At 37.3% G+C, this 27918-nt stretch overlaps 1 protein-coding gene across 3 annotated transcripts; it reads right to left on the bottom strand.

Moving 5' to 3' along the window:
- Positions 1 to 931: 931 nt before the first annotated feature.
- LOC103706884 (uncharacterized) lies at positions 932 to 22278 on the bottom strand. 3 transcript variants are annotated; one of them, XM_088721280.1, is made up of 12 exons: positions 22107 to 22278; positions 21346 to 21405; positions 19868 to 20170; positions 14298 to 14375; positions 13575 to 14198; positions 7299 to 7910; positions 6995 to 7149; positions 5102 to 5316; positions 4877 to 5010; positions 4407 to 4762; positions 4206 to 4309; positions 932 to 1515 (listed from the first exon to the last, which is right to left on the bottom strand). In XM_088721280.1, exons 5-12 carry the CDS (start codon positions 14121 to 14123, stop codon positions 1445 to 1447), a joined length of 2196 nt encoding a protein of 731 aa, XP_088577406.1. In that variant the 5' UTR covers positions 14124 to 14198; positions 14298 to 14375; positions 19868 to 20170; positions 21346 to 21405; positions 22107 to 22278; the 3' UTR covers positions 932 to 1444. The 3 variants fall into 3 exon arrangements, with proteins under 3 accessions (XP_088577406.1, XP_088577405.1, XP_088577407.1); XM_088721279.1 differs by having other exon boundaries at positions 13575 to 14206; positions 22107 to 22272; XM_088721281.1 differs by lacking the exons at positions 4206 to 4309; positions 4407 to 4762 and having other exon boundaries at positions 1017 to 1515; positions 13575 to 14206; positions 22107 to 22272.
- Between the last annotated feature and the right edge of the window lie 5640 nt (positions 22279 to 27918).

Below are 27918 nucleotides of genomic sequence, written 5' to 3'. Positions count from 1 at the left end.
ATTGGTAGATATCTAATACTAGCGACACGATGAAGGTAGTGGCTCCAGTTGCAAGGGAGAAAAGTAGGGAAAAAAAAGTTATTAGTAGGTCAGCTTGTTGAGATTTATTGTCATGCCCTAATTTTATTAAAATTTTTATTTTTAATACTGATTTAATTAAGTTAGATTAAGCCTTAGACTTCGTATATTAGAGCTTATCTTTTGGTAGAAGGTAGAGATGTTCTTGTCTTTTAGCGAGAGCGTGTAGTTTTATTAAGAAAGGAAATGAGAGTTTTAGTGACGCATAAAGGATAGGCATGAGACTTCTTTGTGAGAGAAATCTAACTCATTATTTAGATCTTTATTTATTTTAAATAAATTTATTTTTTCCTCTTAATTTTTTTTCTACTATCGTTACTTGATTTAATTAGTTTTCGTTCTGGATCACAAGCTGACATGTTTGATTTACATCAAATAGGATGCCGTTCTACATGGTATCAAAGCAAGTTTGAAGTGTGGCCAAATAGTTTGTAGCTTCAATTAATTTTTTTCATAGCATAGTTTTCAAAGATACTTGTTTGACATGGTTTTAAAGCTTCTAGTAATTCATTTTGCAAATGGGCAAACGATTCAATGTTTGAATCGCCATGGCTGATTTCACCAACTTCAACGTCAATGTAGTTATTTTTACCACTACCACCTGTCCATGAATGTTGAATGACACCTATCATGCAAGTTTGAAGTCTATAATATCTTGATCATAATCTTAGCTGACTTCACCAACATCAACATGACCATTTTTATTACAACCATTTATCTTTGTATGTTGAATGACATCCATTATCCAATTTTGAAGTCTATAGTGTTTTGATCAAGACCTTGTGACCCATCAATGGCAGGCTCATATTGCACACATTGGATTACTACATCAGTCCATGATTCAAGCGTTCTGTGCACACAACCACAGGAATTCAAATATATGTCATGGTAAAAGAAGTTTCCACCAATACATGCAAAATCTGGGAGCACGCTGGACATGAAAAAAATAAATGGCATCCACGTAAGCAGTAAACTTGGATTTCTTCTGAGATTCAAGGAAGAACAATCACAATCACCTGATAGGAACAGCATACAAATGTCACATGCTCAAATATGGGAGAGCTGAATAGGACACTGTAAAGTGGATGAAGTACAGCAATAAATGCAGGTCTTCTTTGGACATTAGAACCATGTCGTCAGCACTGGAATTATAAGCCACGTCATCAGCTACGAATGTGGAATCAAGCCGAACATTCTTCAATCCACATTGGTCCTGAAATAGGCAGAGATGGCGCCATTGGGTGCCGACAATCTCATGGTATGGACCTCCATCTTTCCAATATCATACATAACCTCGCAGGCAGCGTTTTGATCCACGAAGAAAGTTGAGACAAACAAGAAGGGGCATAAAGCAGGGTTACATGCACTACAAAATCCCTGTTGCAATGCTGGAAGTTGCATATATCTTCAAGGACTGCTCTGGTATATATGTCAGACCTGTTACGTCAAAAGACAGTTCATGAGATTTTACAACTGGGAGTAAAATACAAAATATATATTTAATTTCTCAAGAAGATTTTGCTTCGTCAGGTTTTCTCTCTCAATCTGCCAGAGTCATGGGGCACCATACAGAAACTGTAAGATCCCATCTACAAACAATTTCTGCAGTTCAAACTGCAAGAAGATTTTGCTTCATCTGGTTTCTTTTCTCTCAATCTGCCAGAGTCGAGGGGAACCACACAGAAACAGTAAGATCTCTTCTTAAAACAATTTTTGTACTCCAAGAATGAGCTCGGGAGATCAATAGATGTAGTTGATCATTTATAGATTTTAGTCAATATATATCTTTTCAACTTTGAAATTTGCATATATGCTTAAATAATTACAATTCAAGCCAGGTTCTTTCTTAAAGTAACTGGAATAATAATGAAGTTCAGCAAATTGCCTTTACATGTATTAAAAAACCTCATGCTGGAAAAGTATAACAAGACAATCATGACCTAGTCAAATTGCAGTACTAACTGAAAAGGATATACCGTATCTAAACAAAAATGATGCAGAAATAATTGACGGTTATGATTATACCATATATCAAATGCATTTATAAGACAAAATCAGGTTCCATTTCCAATTATATCCAAGCCCGATCAATGCGCTTTGAAGCGCAAAAGGAAGTTATTCATTGTCGTGCACCCTCAAAATATAATGCAGATGCATGCCCGATAGGTGCTACGGCAGTCCAACAGGAAAAGCATACTCGACCACATTTCTAACCAACTCTTTAAGAAAACCTACAAGCAGGACCTGAAATTTTTCCATCATGCAACAAAATTCCTTACTTCGCCCAAATATGTAGAGCTTTCTTTAAATGATAGGAGCGAAACAGATAAATAAGCAACAATCACAGCACCTCCCCCATTTAGTATACATAAATGACTAGGGAAACTTGGTAGTTCCAAAAACAGAGAAAAGTCAGTTTTGGCAGGCAAAACAACTTATTTACAAAAATGTTGGTTGTGCATTCCTTTTTAAATCATAAATAGCCCTAATTAGACTTAAAAAAGAGCCAGCTTCGCTTTCATGAGAACCTCGATTTGTACGAAAAATATCACATACCTAACATGAATTTTGACCAAAAAAAAAAAATGACAGCACCCAAAACTCGAGGATTATTTCTATACTTTATTGTTTGTTTGGTAACTATGATTTACATCCAAGTCCAAGACAAATAGCCTCAGTAAAAATAAGATTTATTTTTTAAAAAAATCAGGAATAAGAGTGATGAAATATTAAGGGGTAAAAAATTACGGTGGATACTGTTGAGTATGTTAACTAATATAATGATATGTTGAATAACATGGAAGATTAAGGGCCTGTGGATGCAGGGAGATCTTAATAATCCACTAAGATCTTACGGCAGGACTCATGTTCTAAAAATATGTGTGATTGAGGTGACTCAAAAGAAATAGATAAAGCTGGGTAACAACTAATCCTTATTTTTCCTGGATAAGTTAAATTAGAAGGGACTAATTATCCCAAAAAATTAGGGATAAGTTGTCGCTGGCTGCTGCAAACTCTTGTTAAGGCATTCGTTCATACATGGTTTTAAAAGAACAGAGCCCACTAGGAAGATCTTATCCATCCTATTGATCTTCCAGCATCCAAGAAGACAATAAATGACTGCAAAAGCTGTAATGCCCAAGAGTAAAGTCAATATACAATTTAAACCAACAAGCCACAATGTCAAGAGAGATTTGATAATCATAAGCATTTAACAAACAAATTAAAATTGAGACTGAGTTAGGAGCTTAAATAAGTGACATAATATGTGCCCTTATTGAAGAATATTAAGCAAAATAGGTTACATTGGATAATTTTGAATGAAGTCAGGGATTCAACTTCTATTGAACTTTGTGTGCATAAGTTGCCAAAAGAACAAACCAATATGGAAGGTAAAAAAAATGGAAATAGTACAAACAGTCACAAAGATAAGAAAAAACCAAAAAAAAAAGGAAGAAAGAAAGGTGGGGTTGGGGAGAGGAGGCATTCTATTTCCACAACTATATACATCATAACCAACCATTCAGAAAAGCAAAATTATGTTCTTGGTTCTTGTGCACATGTATGAGGTTCCCCTTTATGAAGTCAACTCTTCTTCCCCTTCATTTTTGTGTTTCTTTTTTATTATTTCTTGACATTAACGTATAAAAAAATAGACAACATTATATCTCCTGATAAGACAGAGATAGTATGGACGGATCAACGGTCACAGATACCAAAAAAAAGAAAGGTGCATGCATGCAATTTTTTTTGTGCGCAAAGGGGGGGAGGAGGGGGGGGGGATATTTCCACAATTTTATACCTCATAACCAACTATTCAAAAGAAAAGTATTTCCTTTACTTAGTTCTTGTGCACCTGCCTGAGGTTCCCCTTTATGAAGTTGCTCTGCCCTTCCTCTTTTATCTTTTTTGCTTTCTTTTTTTGTTATTTCTTGACATTAATTTATAAAAACAGACAACATTATATGTCCTTACAATTCCGGATCACTTGAAGTTGTAAGGCACTAAGGCACCATATTTGCAAAAGATAATTAAATTTTAAACCCTAATGAAGGCTATGTGCGAACAAACAAAAGATTCTGAAAAAAGTTGGAAAGATGAATTTGCAAAGTTATGCAGAGCAATACCTTTCTCCTTGACATCTATTTGAAGTGTATCAAGTGTAATAATCCCATCAGTTAACGGAAGCAACTCAAGCTTGACCGTAGCGCTCGAATGTGCAGGAACACATCTGAGTGGATCATGGAGAATAAAAACCTCAGTTATTTTTCCAAAAGCTATATCTTTTCCAGTTTTGGATAAAGAACGAAAGTTGCATATGCAATTACCCTAGAGGTACCGCACTCTGCAACCATAGATGTGTACAGCCTGAGTCATCACTTGAAATCACATCAGACACTGTACCAGTTCGATGCTCAAGGGAGCTTGATCTTATTCCACCACCATCACTCACTTTCTGAGATTCTATTGTGATAGGCATTGAACTCTGCCTGTGCATACTAATACTGCGTCTATCCCCACCCATCCTTCCCATATACTCATGAAAACCAATAAAAGGGCTCACTGGGGTATTTGGTGAAGAGTTCAAGGATAAAATGGAAGGTGAGGAAGTAGATGATTCTGGAGCAAGAACAGTTAGTGTAAGATCTTCAGATGTTAAATTTGTAGCTTTTAGGGTTAACACCTGAAACAATTTTAAAAATATTAGATTAATCTGAGAACGCATTCATGTCTCCTGTAATGACATGTTTGTCCACATTGCTAAGAGAAATAAACACTCAGAAAAAGCAGGAGAAACCTGAACAGGAAGCTGGGGTGCTCTTGCATTTGGTCTAACAGTTTGTTGATATGATTCTGATGCTACTGTGATCATGAGGTCTCTTGCAATGCGGGGTCGCCAATCTGTCAGCTGCTTGAAAAATAGTTTTGATTCTATTGCAAAAGAAATTACAGGTTATAAGCCAAAAACATAGCACAAATTCTTGAACAGAGCATTCAGTGTCAAACAGTATAAAGATATTACCAGTATAGTTGCAGTGACATGATACTAGAATCGCATACTGATCTGCACTTGAAGGAACACTTCCCCTTTCACTGATTCTTGATATCATATGCATATTAGGCGCTTTCATACTCATCTTAGAATGTGGTTGCAATGAGCTTGTCTGACCATTACCCCTAAAATCTCTGTTTAGTGTAGATGCTGGTTTGAGAATGAAAGAATGTTCCTCACCTCTCCTGCACAGACACGTATTCATGAGAACAAGCATTAAGCGAAGCTAGTACTTTTTTCACTGTGTGTGTGGGTGACAATCTAACAGATGCTTAAAATATTGTCTGGATTAATGTATGAGACTATTGACTGCATTTAGAATGAAATTGTAAACATTTCTTCCAAGAAAATTAATCTTGTGAGTTTCCAATTTGAGAAAATACTAGATAATGTTGTTAAGATTGGGATCAAATTCTAAACCACAGCTGGGGATACATCGGATCAAATCGTGAATCAAATTGTCACTCCCACCATAGCTTGGTTTGGGGAGGGTCAGATATGTGCAGCCTTACCCTGCATGTGGAGAAGTTGTTTTTATGCTTCAAACTCAAGACACCCAGGTCACAATAGAGCAACCTTACTCTTGCCCGCCAATCATATCGTAGATCATAAGATTTTTCCAGATTTCTTTTAGAAATTCCTAAATATAAAAGAAATATGGCAACTGAAATACGAGTTAAGTATAAAGTGAATGACTGGAGAATAAATAGCATACATACAAGAAGTCCAGTTTTCACTAATTTAGTTCCTTATACAGTATTCCAAATAAAACAAATCTTCTGTTCAATTATTCAAGATGTTTATATACTAGCTATCAATTTAATTATCTTTTTATGTACAATGCTGGAATAAAACAGGATAAGGCTTTAACATATGGGTGTCAATGTACAAAAACTAGCATCTTATCTTTAACTCTATGTAGACTAGCCAATTTACTATTCAAGGTTTATTAGCAATAAGTAATTTAAGAACCATATAGTCAATGAAATTATAGAAATAGACATAAACATAGTTTAATATGTAAAAATTAACAAAATTGGATATCGTGATACAAAGGAATGTATAGTTCATCAGATGGAGCTAAATCTTGTGATCCTAAACTGACCCTGATCTAGGATGATATCAAGATCATTTAGGGCTGTTTTGATCCGGATCGCAAGATTCGGATAGTGAATAATAAGATTTTAACAACAATGATATTGGATTTACCAAGTATGACTTTTATATACATAGATCACGTCTAAATTTTGCAAGCAGCATTCCACATATCCATATCTATATGCATCATACTAGTTCCAGAGATGTGTCTGAATAACATTTATAAAGAAGACTCATGAATGAAAAATATAATGGATAAGTTAACAATCCAATATCCAAGTATTGACTGACAGTGCTCAAGAGGTAGATAACAAGCAACAAAATCCACCAGTGAAAATCATTCAATATGCAACTACCTCTCTATGTGCACACTGCACACATTGTTTGCAAATGCACTCAAATCTAGACATATGAACTCCTGGTAAGTTCTACTTGTTTTGCATCTATCTAAGCTATAGGCTTTTGAGTTTCACTTTACTGAGCCATATTTAGATTATGTTATGTATTTCATCATTATCAATTCTTTGTAAGTACATAATAGCACATAGTGTTTCCCAGATACTCTATATGCCTCATGCCAGCATCACACATTGAGACCCATCTTCAAGTCAATGCAGAGTTACCAATCAAGATAGCAACAAATTTGGATAAGTACGAGTTTGCCAATGTATGGATGTACATATGTACATACAATGTATGCATATATGTGAGAAATAAAAGCAGGAAACCACAATCTTGATAACAGCAAGATTATTCGAGACCAACCTGAGGACAAGATTGGGTAGGCTATGACCATTTCCCGTCTCAATACTTGCAATTGGGAGGGATAAAGATGGACCTCCTTTAGAAGCTTCCCCAAAGACAATAGTTATTGCATCCAAGAAAATAATAATATCTGGCATATGGGCTGGTGCAACATTCTGCAGAACAGAATATAAATGCTATCCTGTTAAGATCGCAGCATTAAGTAACAAATGCTTCCCAGAACAAAACAAAGAATACAATGCTGTCAAAAAAAAGGAATGCTAAAAAAAAATTAAATATAACAAGAAAAAAACAGAGCTTATACCTTTATTTGGACACAAATAAGATCCTCTGTAATGCACTCAGCAGCAAAAGAACGGATTTCTAATGGTTGAATAATTTCAAGCTTTTTCCACCATCTCCTGCCTGGTAAGTATATACCTTCCAACCCACAATGAACAGAAAACCGTTCTGGCTCTAAAGAAACACCCCGAAATGATAAAAGATCCATATTTCCCACATCTCGACTCCTTATTGACTTCTCTGGTGAAAAGTGGTCAAAATCTTCAAGATCAAATGCTGGTCTTGAGTTGGAAGGAGGAATAGCAGATGAAGGTGGTCCAGAAACTTGAGGAAGTGAAGGCATAGAGTAGCTTCTAAGATGACCAAAAGAAAAAATTTGTGAACCAGGGGATGTATATGTTTTTTGAGACGCACTTGAGCTTAAAGGAGGCGATAATGGACGTGGAGGAGATAGAGTGCGATCCAAAGGGAGCAACCAGCTAAGCAGCTCGTTACACGGATCCTCATGCTTTGGAACAGGTGAACTGTTGAAGTTATCAGAAACAGAATTGCTACCTTGGTACTTCTCAAATTGAAGAACCTCAAGAACAGGGTCCTTTATATTGCTAATTCCAACATTCACCTGTAGAAGAACCTGCATCCTTCCAACAGACAAATACAGACATGATAAATCAGTACTTTTAAGAGTATAAGGTTAACCGAGAATTTAATATGCAATGCTGAAGGAAAGCTATTGGCATTTCATGATTATAAGTATCAACAGTGAGTTATATAATCATGAGCAATGCAATCCATCATTTATAAAGGGCACTTTAATATTTGTCTTAAAGATGCTTGAATTGGATTCTAGTACTATAATATAGGAGGAAGTTTAAGAAAAATAGATTTTCAGAGGATGCTTCTTTTCTTTTTTGAAAAAAAAAAAATAAGAGGACATGTCATATACTAAAGAAATAGCTTTCTAGCAATGGTCAATTGGATTCAGGACCTTCTCTTTTAGAAGTTCCCATCTGGAATAGATCTACTGGATTCAGGATTATTTTGATTCGGAGCTCCTAATTTGTCCATCTTCTTGCCGATACTGTACCCCTGTTAGATGCCTTTTTTCCGTCTAGACAATTATTTGCTAAATTTATTCATTGAGGTCTCTTTGGACATCAAGTTGTATTATCCAGCAAAATGATCTTATAAAGGATAGTTCTGAGAAAGGAAACAAGCGAGTTAAGAAATATCAGGGCTTGAAAGATGCCACGCAATTTATTGTCCCACCATATTTTTTATGGATAAGAAAAGATCACCTTATTGATGGAATCTATTATCGCTTAACAGGGTCTTGACTACCTCTAGCACTCAGAATCCTCTATTTCTCTTATAGTCTTGCACTACAGCATCTGTTCTCAACAACATCAAATGGTTGAGGATCTTGCATGGATAGAATGACTGCCAACCAAATAGACCTTAAAATTTTAGATAATGGTATTCAGCATGTGCAATGGGAAAAACAAGAGTCCATGCTCTTTCCACAATTCAGTGCATTGGATAATCATGGTCCGCCATATCGGTGCATACCAGGCATACTATATCATTGCCAAACTAGCACGTGGTACAAGAGGGGTCCGAGTATTGGTATACCGAACCAACCATGATACCGAGCATACCAACATTGTACCAAGATGGTCAGGTACCAAGATTGTGAACCTTGATTGGGTTATTTTTTTATATTTTTCCTCCCCAAGTTGCCGGGTTTTCTAGATGGGATCCTATTTAGAGACTTACTTGAGTTGATCCAACCCCTCCCCCTCCACACTCCCCCCCCCCCCACCCCGGCAGCACCAAAAGAAAAATTATCTTTCTGATTTCCTCTTATTTACCCCTTACGATTATTGACTCGCCTTGTCCTACTATACACAACACAAATATAGATATAGATCTTCTCAGTTCGACCAATTGACCTGCCCTTTAGCTGGGGTAGTGCTTGTTTTGCATGCAAATTCTTTTGAATATCAGCAATTAGTTCACATGTGGCACGTGTAGGCAAACACATACTTTCTATTAACTCTTTGAGGTAAATTTACTGCAGCTGGAAACTTGCCCCCCCCCCCACCCTCTCTCTCTCTATATATAGTCTATATATATATATACACACACACACACACACACATATATATATATATATCACAATAAACACCTTTGGTATACCTGTTTCCATTACTCTTCTCCTCTATCATGAGAAGTATAATACAGCTTCAAGAACTACTTTCTTTTCATATGCATAGCCAAACCTTATTACTTGTACTAAATGTTATCGTAGCAAGAAATTGGATACCAATATAAATGAAACTAAGGTACTGAAATCATTAGAAGAGCTTTTCATATTAATTATGTTATTGTAATACATATGAAGTCTCCTTGTTTTTGCATATCAATATCCAAATGTTTGCACAAGCAATAAAAGTTATTTGCATGATTTATCTTTCTGACGTAAAGCTAGATCAAGGTTAACCAAACCAGTACTGAGACATGTACCGGTCAGCTACTAGTTCGATACGGGGTGAACCGGGCGGTCCATCCCAGTTCGGTAAACCATTTCCTTTTGGAAAGAGGGGGCAGTTCGAAGTGGAACCAGTGCGAACCGAGTGGATCCGAACCGCCCAGTTCGGAACGGCTCACGGCATTTTCCAACTGTGTCGGTCCTGTATCAATTCAGTTCGGTACAAGGTGAACCAGGATGATTAGTATAACATCAATCTAGTAATACAAGCACATTTTTGTACATCAACAATAACAAAATTCATCTCCAATTATTGGCATCTTGTTGAAATCTCATTAAATAAATTAACAATTTGACCGGCATAGTCCTAACACAACTTGTCCTATTCTGTTGTGTACCGACAAGTCTAGACCAATAATGGTATCTATATTTAACAATACCCATAAATCACAAATATTGTCTTCTTTGCTCTTGTTCTCTTCAAAGAAAACCACATGATTCTTATACTCTACACTCTAAGCATCTAATTCATTTATATGGCAATTTTTATCTTGCTGATCTTTTTAAATAAATTAGTATAAATAACTATGTTAATCATTGGAAACATAACAATAGAAAAGTACAATGTTGGAAATAGAAGAAATCAAAATGATAGAGAAAATCAAAGGCAGCTGATGCAAACCAAAATGCCCCTACTTCGAGATTCCTGCAAATGGCAAACAATTTGTACAATGGAGAACCCTGGGAAGCCTCAAATGATTGCTAAACATGACCAAATGGTGGCACTTGACTCAAAATTACCTAAAGAACTTAAACTTTTGCAATGTTGGGGCATTGGCAACTTCAAAGCTTCAACAAAATCAACATTGACAGAATTCTTGAGTAGGACCACTTCCATTGCATCCAGCATCTAGGTAGTTTTCCGATGCAATCTGAACCATGTTAATTGGTGATCGAGAGGAAGTTATGACCAAAAAAACTAGGTTGTGACAGTATTGTTGAGTATGTATATTACGATGGCAAACAAGGGTGGTAATTAGGACGGGTCGAGTCAGATATGGGTCGAGTCAAAATCTATCAACCCAAATCCAACCCGTTTATTAAATGGGTCAAAATCCAGAACCGGACTCAACCTTTTTACTGAATAGGTAGCCTAATCCGACCAATATAACCCATTTAATGAACAAGTCGATGTAGGTTAAATAGGTTAAACAGATCTTAAATAGATTAAATTGGTTTTAAATAGGTTCAGCAAGTTGTAAACAGGTCAAACAAGACCCGACTCAACTATTAAATGGGTCAAAATAGGTTCAATGGGTTAAGATTCTAAACTTGAACCCGACCCGGTTAATAAATAGATTAGGTCAAGTTGACATGTTTATGACCTGGACTTGTTAATGAAAACATGAACCTGCTTATAGCGGTTTGGGTTGGCGGATCATGCTATAAATTGCCACCCAAATGTTGCCATTTTATGGTATTCTAGCAGTGTAACCCATGCAATCAGATTAGAAACTGCATCATTTGAGTCCTATTTGGCTAAGGAGTCATCTAATGACAACCATATGTCATCAAGATAGTTTGAAACTTGTGATGTCATTAGATGTCTCAAAAAATCATGCATTCGCACTTAAGGAGTGATATTAATTCTAGATTATAGTTTCTTGTCATAGTTCATTTTTGAGTCAAATTCTAGAGGCACCAAAGCATCCAATTCACTATAAGGGGCCTTATAACACTACAAATACCCCATGTACCCTTTCTTTTGCACTAAATAGCCATGCATAATAACTAACATGCATGTTTATATTATTCAATTTAATTACTTACATGATTGTGTTAACTGTGTGCCGAGAAAGTTTGAAATACTGACTATGCCAAAATTCATACAGCCTCATGCTGCCACTGTACCACCCTGAATCAGCAAATCATGAGCATATACAAGGGTGTACCATGGTACATAACTACATACCCTACCAATACCTCACTAGTACACCACCATAGTATTTTAAACCAGAGATCAAGTAAAAAGAAATTTCTAATTAATTCCTAAGCATAAATCTATTTTTCAAAAAGCTTTGAAGTTAAAGATGGAGTCTTGAAGCGCTTTCTCCAATCATATCTTAATATCATCGATATCAACTTTCTCCCCACAAAATAAGATCAGTTTTAGAGCAAAACACTAACCCAAAGAGGCTCCTAGAAGGATTGAACGGATCTTTATGATAGCTATCAACTTTTAGGAATCAGTTTCAAATTCATGGCCAAGGAAATTATTGGCACGAGTAGGGCCTGTCATGACACCTAAAAATCAATTAGCCGGTCAAGAAACCTTCCTCATCAGTCACCATTCAACTTCATGCTTCTGCCTTCCAGGCAGCAACCATCAAAAAAATTCCTAAACTTGAAAGATTCTAGACAAGAAGGGAAAATAACAAGGCTCGGAAATAACAAGGTTTGGTATGAAGATTATGTGCACCTCTTAGCAGATATTGTAGGCCAAAAAGTCAAAGTGAAATAGGGTTCCGTTCAAGGTTCGCGGTACCGATCGTACCGACGTACCGGTCGGCTTCGGTATCGGTACGGTACCGGTACCGAACCGAGCCGAACCGATACCGTACCGATAGGGCACATTCGGCCTGGTTTCGACCCCATCGTCGTTTTTTTTTTTTTGTGAAGTTCTTTCACTTTTGGATTTTTTTTGATGTTTTTATGTTTAGGTTTAAGGTTAAAACTAGTGTGGCACTTTGAAAGTGCCAGCCTCTGGCCAGCGCTGTGGCACTTTCAAAGTGCCACAGCGCTGGCACTAGATTCTCGCACCGGTGCGAACCAGCTCGGTTCAAGCTTATACCGGTGCAAACCGCTCGGTTTGCACCGGTTCGATGCTATACCGGTGCGAACCGGCTCAGTTCGCACCGGTTTGAGGGTCGGAACCGTTTTATATATAGGAACCGGACCGGTGCCAGTCGGTACCGGTCCGGTTCGGGCTGAACCGACCGGTACGGGTCGGTTCAGCAGACCCTGGTCCCGTTCTTCTTGATTATGTTCAAAGGAACAGAATAATCTCTACAGAAATAAAATAATTGCAGCAAAAAATAGATTGATATTGGGTGTAACAATTTCTTTACTAAAGATAAGAAAAGTGGACCTTAGTATTATATGTAAATTTCCTTGTCGGATAACAGTAAAACAAAATATATTTAATGTAGTAGGTGAAGGGAACACAGATGAAATATAAATGTGAAATCCTAATTTCTCAAATTATGAACTAGAAGACATATTTACATGTGAGAGGCCCTAAATAAAAATGGATGTGCTTGCACGTTACATGTCACACGAGCGTTTGCAACTCTGCATGCACTTGTTATTTAAAAGAGTAAAATGGAAGACAAAAGGAAAGCACACACACGATAAAGAAAAATTTACATAAAATAGTGAATCCCTACTTATCAACTACTAACAGTATTTCATTACAAAAGATTTAGCAATGTTGTTTACAAGAGCCAAACAAATAGGAAAAACGATGTAAGCTATATATTCATTCACATTCTAAAGAAATCATATTCATTATCACAAGTTTGGCATGCCTCAAAAGTATGTAATTTGTCTAATAATGTCCACGTACCACCATTATTCATGAGAAGTATTAAAATAAAAAGATTTAGATAACCAATGGGAAAATTGGAAGAAGAGCAAATGAAAAATAAGGAAATGAACAGATTTTATATATTGTGACTATAAATTTAAAATGTTATCTAATCTCTCCATTATAAAATGCATAAAAATAAAACACTCTCTCAAACATACCACTATGTCACCATTGCACAAAGAGTAGCATTTGACGGTATCTCGAGCCAGTCCACCAGATGTATTACCATCAAACTTTCCCTTATCAACAACTGCATTAAGAAGGCTTGTTGAAATCTTCAATGATCCTCCAATTGACTGGAAGCTTCTCCCAGCCATATCAGAATTCACCAAGGATTGTTCTGGTACATTTCTTTTACACCAAAGTGGTTCACCTGACTGGGCAACTCTAACAAAGAAATTAGAATTTCCAAATATTTCCAACAAATTTTCAGTCTGCTGCTTATGATCTTCCATCCTAAGGAGAGATTTGGTTGTGGAGATAAATCGTCGAGGAGTCATCTCGTTTCCAGTTGATACAGTTTCCCCATCATGTTTTATATTTTGATGAGTAGTTTCTTCATGTGTGCCGTCATCTTTTATATTTTGATGAGTAGTTTCTTCATGTGTGCCATTGGCATCACCCTCCCCACTGGCAGAACTGGATTTAATCCCTAAAATTTTCTTTTGCTGGTTTCCAATCTGACTAGATTTACTATTTTTAGACATCACTGCAGCAACTCTAAATGGAGTAATGATGTCTGTGTCCTGCTTTGATGCTGATAAGCATACCAATATATGAATCTGCTCACCTGAGGGTAGAAACAGATCAGACACCCAAAAAAAAAGTCTTTTGGATGTAATAGAATCAACCGAGCAAGAATATTCTGGAAATGCACTTACCAGGAAAAACGAAGGAACGGTCTAACAACTGCAACTGTAGTACATCAGATGCATCACTCCAATTGTCCGGAAGTTCCTCTGTAAGTGCAAAGTCAAGTATGGAATGAACAATAAGAAAAACCTTTTACTGTACATGGTACTCAGAATAATTAATAGTAACCTGAGCTGTAGAAACCTAAACAACATGTTTCATTATTAATAGGCAAGATGTGAAATTATTTGAGTCAAAATGATCGACTTTGGTAGAGGGGAAAGTGTATATATCAATAAGGAACAAAAAGTAACAAGGATCTAGTACCATTGTGTGGCAACCAATATCCAATGAAGAGTTCAATCAATTCATCACCTCAATCAAACTTGCTTCGTGTAGATTTCATTCACGGGCGTCATCAGATGTCTCATGTGTGAATGATAATCATCTATTTTTTATTTGTTAAAAGCCCCAACCAAGGTCTGCTGAACCGACCGGTACCGGTCGGTTCAGCCCGTACCGGACCGGTGCCGACTGGCATCGGTCCGGTATAGGGGTATAAAACGGTTCCGACCCAAACTGGGTCGGAATCGATTGGTTCTGTACCTGGACCGGGGCGAACCGGCCCGGTTCGCGCCGGTACAAGCCGGTACCGGTGCGAACCGGCCCGGTTCGCGCCGGTACAAGCCGGTACCGGTGCAAACCGGCCCGGTACAAGCCGGTACCGGTGCGAACCGGCCCGGTTCGCGCCGGTCCAAGCCACACTTTCCCCGCGCGGGGGTGCGCGGGGAGGAGCGCCCGCGCGCGGGGCAGCGCGCCCCATGCGCGGGGAAGAGCGCCCACGCGGCTGGAGCCCGCGTGGGCCTCTTAATGCCACAGAGTGGCATTTAAAGCCACTCTGTGGCATTTGTTTTTTTTTTTTTTGAAAAACGCGCGCGGACGCGCGAGCGGAGAACGCGCGCCCGCGCGCGATTCCCCGCGTAGGAATCGCGCCCGCGCGCGATTCCCTGCGGGGCACCGTGCCCACGCGGGCTGGCAGCCCACATGGGGGCATTAAATGCCACTCTGTGGCATTTGACGCGTCCGCGGACGCGCGCGGACGTGTTTTTTTAATTGGGAAACGCGCGCGAGCGGAGCGCGCGCCCGCGCGCGATTCCCAGCAGGGAATCGTGCCCGAGCGCGGTTCCCCGCGCGGGGCACCTTGCCCACGCGGGCTGGCAGCCCGCGTGGGGGCATTAAATGCCACAGAGTGGCATTAAATGCCACTCTGTGGCATTTGAAGCGTCCGCGCGCGTCCCAGACGCGCGCGGACGCGTTTTGTTGTTTTTTTTTTTAATTTCCGCGCGCGCGGCTCCGGTTCGGTACCGGTTCCAAGCCGGTACCGAACCGGAACCGTACCGGTGCCGGTGCTAGCCGGTACGCCGGTACAATCGGTTCTGCGAACTTTGGCCCCAACACACAATATCCACTAACTGCTTAAGTAAATGAATGCCACAGGATCAAGCACCAATGTCAGCACAGTTAGAGGACAATAGTGGGTCTGACTTGGACAGTATTTAAGGAAAAAGATGCAGAAAGCCCAAAAACAAAAGTTAAGGTTAAACAATAGAAATAAATGGTGTAAAAGGATTCATTCAATTCCTTTAACAGTTTGGAATTTCAATCTTTGGCAGCTGACCTATAACAGGATAGGCTCCTTTTTCCAACTGCACGGTCTCAATTGTGTTCTGAAATTTCTTCTTGTCATCTGCATAACTTTCATTTTTAAGAATGACTTCTCCTTAAAGATTTGCTTCTTCCATTCCTTCCAGATATATGACAAACTCTGGGGGTGAAGATCCTACATTCAAGATCTACTGACATATCTACACCAGATCCAGCTTTTAAGCAAGCTAAAGCTATTATTAAGGCAAGTCATGGTGTTTGTACCCAACAACTATTTGTTCCAAACCCACTTTGAAAAAGAACATGGACAAAGAGCTCTATACACTCTCATATCTTTACAAAGAAGCTTGCCCACTTCCACTTTTCTAATGTACGCCGAGGCACAGGTACTCCCAAAAACCACTTGTGGCCATACCTGATATGTATTAGATATGGACATGGCCTTGGTACAGCTCCAATATGTATTGGATATGGGAAAGAACTATCCTGCATTTTTTATAATTAAAATAGGATCCAAATACTTCTGGGATACATCTGGATACTTCCCAAATACTCCTAGGATAGGTTTGGATACCTCCAGGTTACTCTAGGGATACTTCTAGGATACTTTTCGATATGCTAGTGAATTATTAGGCTTAGTTCAAGTTGGCTTTTAACTTGGATTTGTCTTCACAGCCAAAAAGTTATTGCAACCTACCATGTTTTTCTCCCCAATGCCCTAATTGAGCTCAGTTTTTTTTTTTCCCTTGTTCCTCTGGTTCATTCAAAGCCTTTTTTTGTTTTTCCCTTTCATTCACCTCTACCATCAATACAGACCCTTCTTTTTACTTCTAATGTTGGTATTTCTCATCTATGTGTATCACACAATGGTAAGGACATGTTAAAATTGGAGGGTTGTTTCCTCATCTCATTTTTTCGGAGATAGTGTGATATTTTCTGCATATGATTTATTATGATGCAGATGTTGCTGAATTTTTTTGGATAATAGATTTATACTATGCTGTTGTTTTGCTGCATTTGTTTTAATTATGTGGCTACCTTGCTAAATTTATATTTCCAGGATAAAGAATTTTGCTGCATTTATATCTACGAACATATGTTTACAAGATTTATCTTTATTATACTATTAAATGTTATTAAATATTTACTGAGTTTTTTATTTGTTAACTTTCTTAGATTCCTTGATGTTGAATGTTAATATATGGTATTATATGTTAAACCAATCATGCTTTTTGGACGTTCTGTAGCAATTATGTAAATAATAATGATATTTACTGTCGTATTCTTTCCGTATCATAGCCTGTTTTTTAAAGATTTGCCAAATCAATATATCCATATCATGTCATATATGCATCCTGTATCCATATCGTGCTTGCTAGATGTACGCAGAGTTGCCCCAACTAAGACCTTCCACCAGATAGCAACTTGGGTGGACAAATGGAACTTCAAAATACTTCCAATCTGCAAGGCCGCACTTGGATATCAAATCCTATTACTCCTTTGATAAACAAGAACTTCATGAACCAGCTTTGCATGGCATCCTGTCTCCAGCATCTCAAGAAATCCATCTCAGAAGGAAGTTGGTATCCATGTCAATTCCCAAATTTCCCAATGTGTTGTATTTCTCCTTCGGTACAGGCACTAGAAAATTTCTTGAACAAATAAAAAAAGTAATCACATATTACAAAAGTATCTCTTTCTAACGCATAAGAGTAAGCCTAAGAATAGCAAACTTTTGAAGTAGTCGGGACATCATTAAAAGTTTAAGACCATCACATTATTGCTTAAGCTAAGTCCAACTTCGTAAAATCCTAGCTTTCCATACAAGACAAAATCTTGATGAACTAGAAGCCCTCAAACCCTTGTGCACCCCCACCCACCCCCCCACCCCCGCCCCCCCACGGGGCCCGCGCTCTTTCCCCAAAAAAGAACACAACCTTGGAAACTTCTCCTCCTCCAGATCATTCAAATTCATTTTCCAAGCAATGCAAGGTTGAAATATCTTCATAACCTTTCAGTAAAATTAGAAAAATGACTTTTGATGTATTGTAAACAAAGAACTTGAACTATATTCACAAGTATTTGGCATATATGGTCCCATGTTTGACTCATGGGAAGTAATATTTGATGCATGACTACAATTTCCTTAACCGATAAAATATTATTTGACAATTGACAGTTGCAGTGCAAGTGATTGATTTAGAGGAAAGAGTATTTTATGGATGACCTTGATCCCGTCAATTATGAAATGTTAGCCAGTAGATGCAACTGTAGCAGACATATAAGCAAATAAAGGAGAACTGAAAATTGATGAACATTTGCAATCCCATCACATAATCAAGGAGTATTTTCTCAATAGTTTTAATCCCATCAACCTATGAAATGTCATGCAACAAACATAGTGAATCCTTCAAGAAATATTTTGAGGACAGCTATAAATTTTCATCATCTAATGAAGCGATACTCAGTCTATGCAACGCAAAGAAGTTATGAGTCTTTTTGATAGTTGTGATTCAAGAGTAAAAAGCATTTGATGGATCGATGTGATACAATCATAAGTGAAATGTTGAATATCTTAGTTTGCCTTGAGAAACCTTTCGAATGTGTATTGATGGAGAGACTCCCGCTATTGATGTCCAGTCCTCCTTCCAACACATTAGAGAGAAAGAACCCTACTTGTTATGTACATAGGACCACTCAATATATCTTTTAGTGTAGCTCAGCCAAGCCATCTAGATATATGACAATTCAGATTGTTGCCACCTTGGCCACATCAGGAAGCCCCAGAAGAAACACTCATTCCAGGAAAATCTTTGATAGGTCTAAATCATCAAAATCCATGGCATCTAGCCACCCTTGAGACTCAAATCTCCCTAACAAGCATTAGTTTCCACCATAAGCATCATCCTGCAAAATCTCCAAGCCAAACACATCGTACTGCAATTGCTACCAGGAATGCGTCATGCCTGTCATTTAGTAGCAGCTAACTTATAGGCCTACAGTACCTAAACAAGTCCAAAACCAATGTTCCTCTACATTGAGGAGCATAACAACCATTAGGCCAGGCCCCCGTAAACACTTTTGGTTGTTCTTTTAATTGGACAAAGTCTAACCGATTGCTGCCCATCCTATAGATAAACTTTTTTCTAAGTTGCTCTCTAGTAATGAAATATGCAAATAAAGCAATTGTTCATTGGTCTTCCTTTGAGAAAAAAAAGAGTACTAGGTGTAATGGACACATTAGGCGAGTGAGATGAGAGATTGATAGGTTCCTATCCAATCTTTTGCTGAAACATGCAATATCTATATGGACAACTTCCCCCTTCTGCTCAAGTATATAATACTTTACATGATACTGCGAACAGATATCTATTTCAGATGCAAAGCAATTTCCACTATACTTGTAGCAGCGTCAGTTCAGCTTCAGGCTTCAGCCTAACTGATCGGACAGTCCAATCTGATTTTGGTTTCAGTTTCAGTTTCGATCGGTCCAATTAAGTTTTGGTTTCAGCAGTCTCACTCCAAATTTCAGAATTTCAGCAAAGAAACTGACAAACGAGATGTATATGGAAGAACAAGATATAATGTGCTATTGAAATCTATATAGTTCAACAGCCTACCAAAGCTATGTTTATAGATTCTGAAATTTATATTCCGAAAATCTTTATTCTCAGAGCCATGGAGAAGTGTTATTCAGCACTCAGGTAGAAAATTCCTATTGCAGCTATGGAAGAAGCATTTACAAAGATTCTCAAGATTCACGAGAAGGTTCTGTAGATAATCAATTTAACCATGAAACTTGCCTTCATTTTAGCAACAATAAATAAGAATTCTTTGTAATACAAGTTGCATTGATACAGTCATTGATTAGGTTTATCTGTCTATCCATAAGCTTGTCAAAAAAAAAAGCATTAAAATGTTTGAGAGGACATACTGTATGGAATTATGATACATCCTTCATCTTCTGTAACATCAGTGTGGTTCCCAAAAGCAACTTGATTTTCTGAATCTTGTGTTTCCGCACCTACATCACCAGCTCCATCATTGTCTTTGTCATCATCTTCTCCTGTGGGGGAGTTTGGAAATCGATCTTCAGCAATAAGACCCTCCAAAGTAGTAGCTCGCTTCTGTGTAGGTCGTGCTTCTTTATGATGTTCAGCTTCAGGAACACCGTGTAGGTCTGAAGTTACAGGTTGGGCAGTTCGCAATATAAAATTCATAGTTCCACCCAAGGTACCTGCAAAGTCATTAGGGAAGTTCTAGATCCTGTCAAGGAATAGAATATATACTTTTCCATCTTAAAATTCAGAAGATTGAATGAGAAATATCATAATACCCGTTCCATGGGACAAAACTGAACTAGCCTTACAAGATTTTATCAGGGTCCAACATGACCTCAAGGAATAAATTTAAGATAATATGTACATAGAAAAAGAATGTATATATAAATGAGAATAGGGAAGAAAAAATATCAGTTAGATAAAAGTTGATATAATATCCCCATCAAAAAACATGGCCAAAGGAAATCACAGTGCTATGAGACAGAATATTGGTGAAAACAAAAACCAGCATTTTGCCCCATCAAACATGATAGCTAAAAGATACTAAAACACAACCAGTTTGGTATCATGGATATATTATTACAGGAGCATGATAAGATGGGTAAAGACACCTATGATAGACTGAAGTCAGATGGATGACTAGATGATTCTAGAGTGGTATGCGATACAACTATGCTTAGGCAACATCAACATTGTATGTTTCCAAACACTCGGCCAAAAGAAAGTACAAGCATACAGAAGTATGTATAGAATGCTAAGTTGATAGTGGTAAAACTAGGAACGACAAGGTGCTGCAATAATAGGAGCCTGGAAGTCACTATAGATGATTAAATATGATGAAGAATCAAATGAAGACGTATGGGTATGTGCAGCTAAAATTGGGGAAGTCCCAACAAATAGAAGAGCTCAGATTACACAAAGGGTTGGGAAGAGGAAGAAAAAGATTAAAATATGGAAGCTAGTTGTAAACAATATCCGGAAAAGCTTGTGATTATAATGGATGTGATCCTGAATATAAATGATTTGCAAATATGGATTTGTAAAGCAAAACTCAATTACACCCAAATAATTAGGTTTATTATTATATTCGATATGTATAGCACAAGCAGAGCATGAAGCAATATAAGTTCCATGCAACACAATTACATGAAAAATACTTGGACATTTAATTAGAGTAAATAAAAATATTAACTTCAATAATGAGATGATGCAAATAAAGACTACTGGCGCTGGAATCACTAGCAGTGAATTTTGTTAAAGAATGGCAATGTAAGTAGTAATTCGGATCTTTAAGTCAAAAACATAAGCATAAAATATTTTGGCTAATTAAGGATAAAAGGAGTATTCTTACTTCTTAAAGCTTCAAAGTGCAACAAAGATTGCAAATATCTGAGCCAATAGGTGACAGTACCTGGCAAAGGATGATCCAATCTTAAGTTAGAAGGCAATAATAACATTACAAAACCCCAAAGCACCGCTCACCATCAAAATTCTAAATACAAAACTATTGACAGCTGGCACAACAGTGTTTACATAAGTAACATGGAGCAGTAGTAGTTACATAGCTCCAGCTCTGCGTCTCGGCAAACACAACAGTTCCATCACAACTAAACCCCAATTTAACTCTTGCGAACCATCAAAAGAACACCACCAATCGGAGTATTCCCGGGTTTATATCAGGAAACCACAAATCTAAACCCGAGACAGTCCAAAAGCCTCGCCAAACCCGACCCAAATGAATATAGAGTAAAATTAATAAAAAACAACCATTGATGGCTACCCTGTGGCATTCATTCAAAGGTCCGCCAAAATGGTACGGGAATCCGAATTTTGCAACAAATCGCGATAAATCCAAGAAAAATAACAGCGTGGAATAGAAGTGGATCCATATTATCCACTCTCTGTCAAGCAATCTCTGTCAAGCAAGAAGCAACCACGATCCGTAGCATTAGGGATTCCATGGACGGTCTAGGGTTTAATATACCAGCAATTCGAGAAAAAATCTTGAAATTCCGGTCGCGGCTGGAGAGATCCGGAAAGAAGCCCAAGAATTCTAGGGTTTGAATGAAGAAAAAAAAGGAACAGAAAGGGATCGGAGGGATGGGATCTCACCGGAGAGAGGGGACGGGAGCGGAGCTCGGAGGCGGTTGGAGATGTCTTCGGAGTGGAGTCCGAAGGAGGCTACGAGAAGAAAGAAGCGGAAATGGAAAGAAGCGGAAGCCCGCAGAGAGACCAAGAGGGAGAAGGTGAAGCCAACCAACCACCTCCAAGGTGCGCACGCCCCTCGCACGTGCTCTCGCGTGGCCTGGTTTCATAGCACTGATCACGAGGAGAAGGTCATATCATCTGTATTTTTTCTGAATTTTAATAAAATGATTTGATAATGATGATGTTATAATTAAAAAAGAGAGCAGCAAAATTAGTGGACGATCCCCGCATATTTAAGAAATTCAGAAACTTTTACGCATGTGCTGTAGGATGTCATGCACAGCGGAAGATTAAATAAAATAAATTATTTTACGAACCTTTGGTCATCGTTGATTAAGCACTAAGCACGCACCCCCTTCAAAAAAAAAAAAACTTGGAGAAGATCTGGGGCTTCCAACCTATGCAGGACTTAAGTGCCTTAGGTGATGGATCCACGGCTATTTATAGTGTTAGGTTAGGAATCCGGATCTTTATCAATAAAGTTTATATCTAATTAGTTTTTATCCATGAAGAAACCACTTGATAAGATAAATGCTGAATAATCTCTAATCAGATTGGATTAAGTCACCATTTAAAAGAGGTTGTGTTTATCCTGAAGTGGATAAACTTGATCAAGTGGGTCACATCAAATCTCTTAAAATTAGGAGATATGTTAACATTCTTCCACTTGGCCCACGTAATATAAAAGTGACAAAACTGTATTATGGCCATTAGATTTATCCAATCTTGTATCCTTTATCAACAAATACCATTACATGAATCATAGCGGTTATATCTTATTAGGAAGACATTTCCTTCCATGTATTACAATGTAACGTATTTATTGATGTATACTTTATAAGATATATCCATATCTTACTGAATGACTAAATAATAGTCCCTTAGGGTCCTTTCTTTATGTATCAAAAGATACCATACATGACAAAACTTTATGTGCACAACCATAGTAATGTATTCAAGCTGTAAGCATTATTCACAAAATGTGAATACAAAAATAAGAGGAAAAGATCATACATCAAATGAGCTAATAAGTCTCATATGATCCACATGATTAATGTAAACTTTAGCCGGCAATACTTTATTCATGGGATCAGCTTAATACCGAGATAAACACATCTCCAGATCTTACTTACTTTATCTCTCACAACCTTATATTTATGTGTTTATTATGGCTGCCACTTTTATTATTCTTAAAAAAAAAAACTGCAACCAAATTATCACAATAGATCTTTATTGGCCTTGATATAAAATCAAGGACCGTTAATCCTGCTAGCCTGTGAAGTTGCTTCATAGCATGCAACAAATTCTGCTTCTATAATTGATGAAGCAGTTATAGACTTCCTTATCCGAACATCCAGCAAAATCTGAATCTGGATATCCGACAACCTCCAAGGAATATGTATGTCTATAAGTAAGCTTGAAGTTCTTGTTTTCTTATAGATACCGCAGCACTTTATTGGTAGCTTTCTAATGTTCCTGCCCTGGATTGCTTTGGTATTTTCTCAACATTCCTACTGTAAATGCAATATCTAGACGAGTACATACTTGAGCATACATCAAGCTACCAACTGCGGAAGCATAAGGTATGCTTTTCATATGCTCCAATTCCAAAATGTTTTATGGTGATTGTCTTAAACTGAATTTGTCTCCTTTGACAATGGGTGCTACTGAAGGTGTTGTTGGAATTTGTATCCTAAATGTCAATCGTCAGCATATTGATGATTGAATTTTGTAAATGAATTGACAAATTAATAAAGTGTTATTTGGCATTATTCATCATTTCATCTTCAAATGAACTCTTATATGATGAAGTCCTTAGGACTTATGTTATGATAAAGGAGGATTTATCTTTGAGTCCTTAAACTTGTTTACGACGAAATGATATGTTGTTACTAGGACGACAACATTATCGAGATTAGGTCGTTGTGTGACATATATGTTGGTTGTCCTCTTAACCAAGGAGTGTGGAGACACTGGTATGCCACACAAGTGAAGTGTAGAAGAACATTTCACTAAACGTGACCAATTCCGGAACGCTCTACTGTCGAGAGATGTTCCGAGTGGATATGGATATAAGTTTGGCCCTCTGACCTGAGACCGCAACCTGTGACTAGCAAGCAACTCACTGTACTTTGGTACCGGACTACCTGAATTTCTAATTCAGTGACGGAAGGTCACTGGGTGCAGTCAAGTACTTGCGTAGTCAGTTGTGAGTCAAGATGGAATTGACCCCTCCTGAAAACAGGAGATAATGTCTTGTGATTAATTTAGCAAAACCTTGGCCAGGGTAATCCCAGTGAGGAGTCACGGGATATCTAAAGTTAATCACATAATGGATGTACTAATTATAGGATTGACAGTGAGCTCTAAGTCATCCTGGCATTAGGAGTCAAAGGGATTGAATTATACAGTAACCATAGTTCAAGGTTCCAAAATATTTGCTTCGCATATATTCGACCTATCCGGACGTCGGGTACCATTGCTAGATGGTCACATCGATTAGTGTAGAAAATTGTTCCTATACTACCGGCTTAGGTTCGAACCTATGAGGTCACACGCATAGAAGATTCCTGATTGATCAAGAAAGCTGATGAATGATTAAGAATCATTCAAAGATAATTTGGTCAATTTGATTGGCAAATTATCTTATAAAATAATTAAAATAATTATTGAAGGATTAATTAGTAATTAAATTACTAATAAACTCAATTTGATTGAGTAATTGTGCTAAGGATGAGCTAAATTGAATTGGATTCAAGTTTGGGCTCAATCAGGGTTTTGACCTGATTGGATTAGGTCAGAACCAAAAAGGACTTAAGCTGATCAAATTAATTTTAAATTAATTTGTTCTTAATTGGGGATTGACCTAATTGAATTAGGTCCAACACAAAGTAATAATTCAATTTGATTGAGTTTGCATGAGCCAAAATTGAATTGGATTTAATTTGAGCTCAATCAGGGTCTGACCTGATTAGATTGGGTTCAACCAAATTGCTTTGTTTTAATTCGGGTTTGACCAAATTTGATTAGGTGCAACCCAAGGGGATTAGGCTCAGATGATGTGGCAATTATTGGTGACATGAAATTGGATTTCATGAATTTTAAATAAACCAAAATTATTGCATGGCACATGGACCCATTGCTTGACACATGGCGACATTGTTTGTTATTTGAATTTAAATTCAAACATTAAGCAATGTGTTAAATGATTTTAATCACTCAAATCATCAGCCAAGGTGGCGTCTGAATTTTTGAATGGATTAAATTCGAATTTCAAGAGGTGATTTCGAAATTATGAAGTGTTTTACCTTGCCGCATGGATTTCAAATTCCTTCCCTCTTGCACATGTGTTTAAAATTTGAATTTAAATCAGATTTGGTTGAGATCTGATTTGGGTTGTTCCTATTCCTTTGCATGTGCCAACTAAAAGAGGTTTTCTGAAAATAAATTTCGAATTTTGAATGAAAATTCGGAGGCCATTAAAAGGGGTCAAACATGGGCACCAAAAACACATCCATTGCAGCCTTCTTCCTCACCCGCCTCCTCCTCCTCTTCTTCTCCATTTTAGATAGGGTTTTCAGGGTGAATATTTAGAAGATTCAAGATCAGATCTGAGTCCTCTACTTCCCTTACAAACCTCATCTCTATCTGCTTCAAGACGATTGATCAAGAGTTGATTGAATCCCGGCGGGCAGATTTCAGCTTTCAAGTGTTCTGCAGCAGCTAGCACTGTTGCGGAAGAAGATCCTTCAGGACTTCGCGTGTACTTCTCGTAGAGGCCATTCGTGTGCGTGGCTGCGAAGTCAAGAATCAGATTCACAACTTTCATCCATCATAAAAGGTATTAATCTAGCATTAATCATTTATTATGGTGTCAAGGTCTAGGTCCAATTCCCCGAGGTTTTACCCTCTTTTGGGGCTCCTCACGGAGATATCTCCAGAATCCATTCGATGGATATTCGGAGATTAATTGGAATAGAGTTCTTAAGTTTCAGATCTGATAGTTAATCATGCATAAAAGTTTTAGCATAATTGTTTAAACGATTCCGGCATAATCCTATGTGTTCTTAAGGTGCTGATTTCTAGATTTGATCTTGTAAGCATGCATGAATTAAATTGTTTGATTTGGTTTTTCCGCTGCGTTTTAAAACTTAAAAAGAACTACGTATGGCTTGATCCCCCTTATGAAGGGGTACGTAGGCAACCCGATCAGGTTCAGCCATGGTTTTCAAAAAAAAAAAAAATTCAGCATGCTAAACACCGAAGAACCTAGGATTCACTTTCAGTGGTGAACAAAACTTCATATTAAATCTTTCTAAAACTCTTTCGACGTTGGCCCTTCGAGACAATCCGAATATCCTTCAAGATCTATCTCTATGAATCTCTATGCCAATGACATATGAGGCTTCACCCAAATCCTTCATCTCAAAGTGTTTTAGAAAGAAAATCTTTAGTTTTACGTAGTAAACACAAATCACTGGTTGCAATTAAAATATCATCCGCATATAGGACTAGAAAGATTTATTTACTCCCACTGACCTTAAGATATATACACTGATCAACAATGTTCTCCGTAAAACTATATGAAGTAACAATATTGTGAAACTTGACATACCATTGGCGGGAGGCCTGTTTAAGTCCATATATGGATTTTCTTAATTTACAAACCAAATAACTATCCTTAGATGAAAATTCTTTAGGCTGATCCATGTATACCATTTCCTCGAGATCACTATTTAGGAAAGCCATTTTCACATTTATCTGATGGAGACAACCATTGGTTCTTGCTGGCCTAGATGCATTTCCTAAAGCAAGAACTTAGATTTTTTTTATAGATTGATATATTTCTATCAATTATTATAGGACTAGTAGTGTTATGTGTAAACATAGAGTTGAGGTCAACATTGAGAATACAATAATAAAGTAATGTGCTTAGTGGCGACCGTTTTTGCCTTTTTAAAATGTCCAAAAATTCAACGGCACTTGTAGAGTAGCAATTTAGCACATATCATCTTTTATCGAGATTTTCTTTTTCATTGTTCAATTGAAAAAGAAAATAAAAGAATAAGAAATAAAAAAATAAAAGGATAGGACAAGCTAATAAAAAATAAAATAATATAGGGCAAGCTAGTACACTAATAGAGTCACATTATTTTTGCTTAATGATCCTATATAAACAAGGATAGGACTCATACAAAAATTAAAAAAAGAAAAGAAAATGTCATCTTTTCACCTAATTAGATGCGTACACATAGAATTAACACATATAGAAAATGTCTTTAATTAGTCTATCACATAAAAAAAAGGACATCATTGGACCATTGAGAAACTTATTACAACTTTAGCCAAACACTGAATAGTTAATTTTTTCCATCGAGCTCATTCTCACTCCAACAAAAAAAGAGAGATTAAGAAATAATATAATATAATTAGGATCGATAAGTTATTATAACAAAACAAAATTGTAACAAGAAAAAAAGTAAATTTCCTTGCAACAAGAAAGAAACAAGACTTTATGCAACTCTTTTCTTTTCTAACCTAGAAGAATATTAAAAACCTTGAACATGCCATATGAAGCATACGTGCCACTTGATTATAATTCAAAAAACAATCATAAAAAATAAAAAGATATTCATGAAAGAATATGTTTTGTTACTAGACTTACTTCATATTTATAGGATAGATAACTACAATCCCATCAACTAATGAGATGGAT

This window comes from Phoenix dactylifera, chromosome 5 (genome assembly GCF_051530095.1).
Source record: "Phoenix dactylifera cultivar Ajwa chromosome 5, Ajwa_hap1_PhDact_Kaust_v1.1, whole genome shotgun sequence".
NCBI classification, from domain to species: Eukaryota; Viridiplantae; Streptophyta; class Magnoliopsida; order Arecales; family Arecaceae; genus Phoenix; species Phoenix dactylifera.
Note: the sequence above shows the minus strand (reverse complement) of the source record. Positions and strands in the feature narration are given on the sequence as shown.

Bases quoted from the DNA above. Each gene is read 5' to 3' on its own strand.
- LOC103706884 (XM_088721279.1), bottom strand. From the start codon at position 20,153: ATGAATTTTATATTGCGAACTGCCCAACCTGTAACTTCAGACCTACAC. The intron at 5,317-6,994 runs GTTGGTCTCGAA...GTGTCTGTGCAG, and splicing joins CTACCCAATCTTGTCCTCAG to GAGAGGTGAGGAACATTCTT. The intron at 4,310-4,406 runs GTAATTGCATAT...TGATCCACTCAG, and splicing joins CAGAGTGCGGTACCTCTAGG to ATGTGTTCCTGCACATTCGA.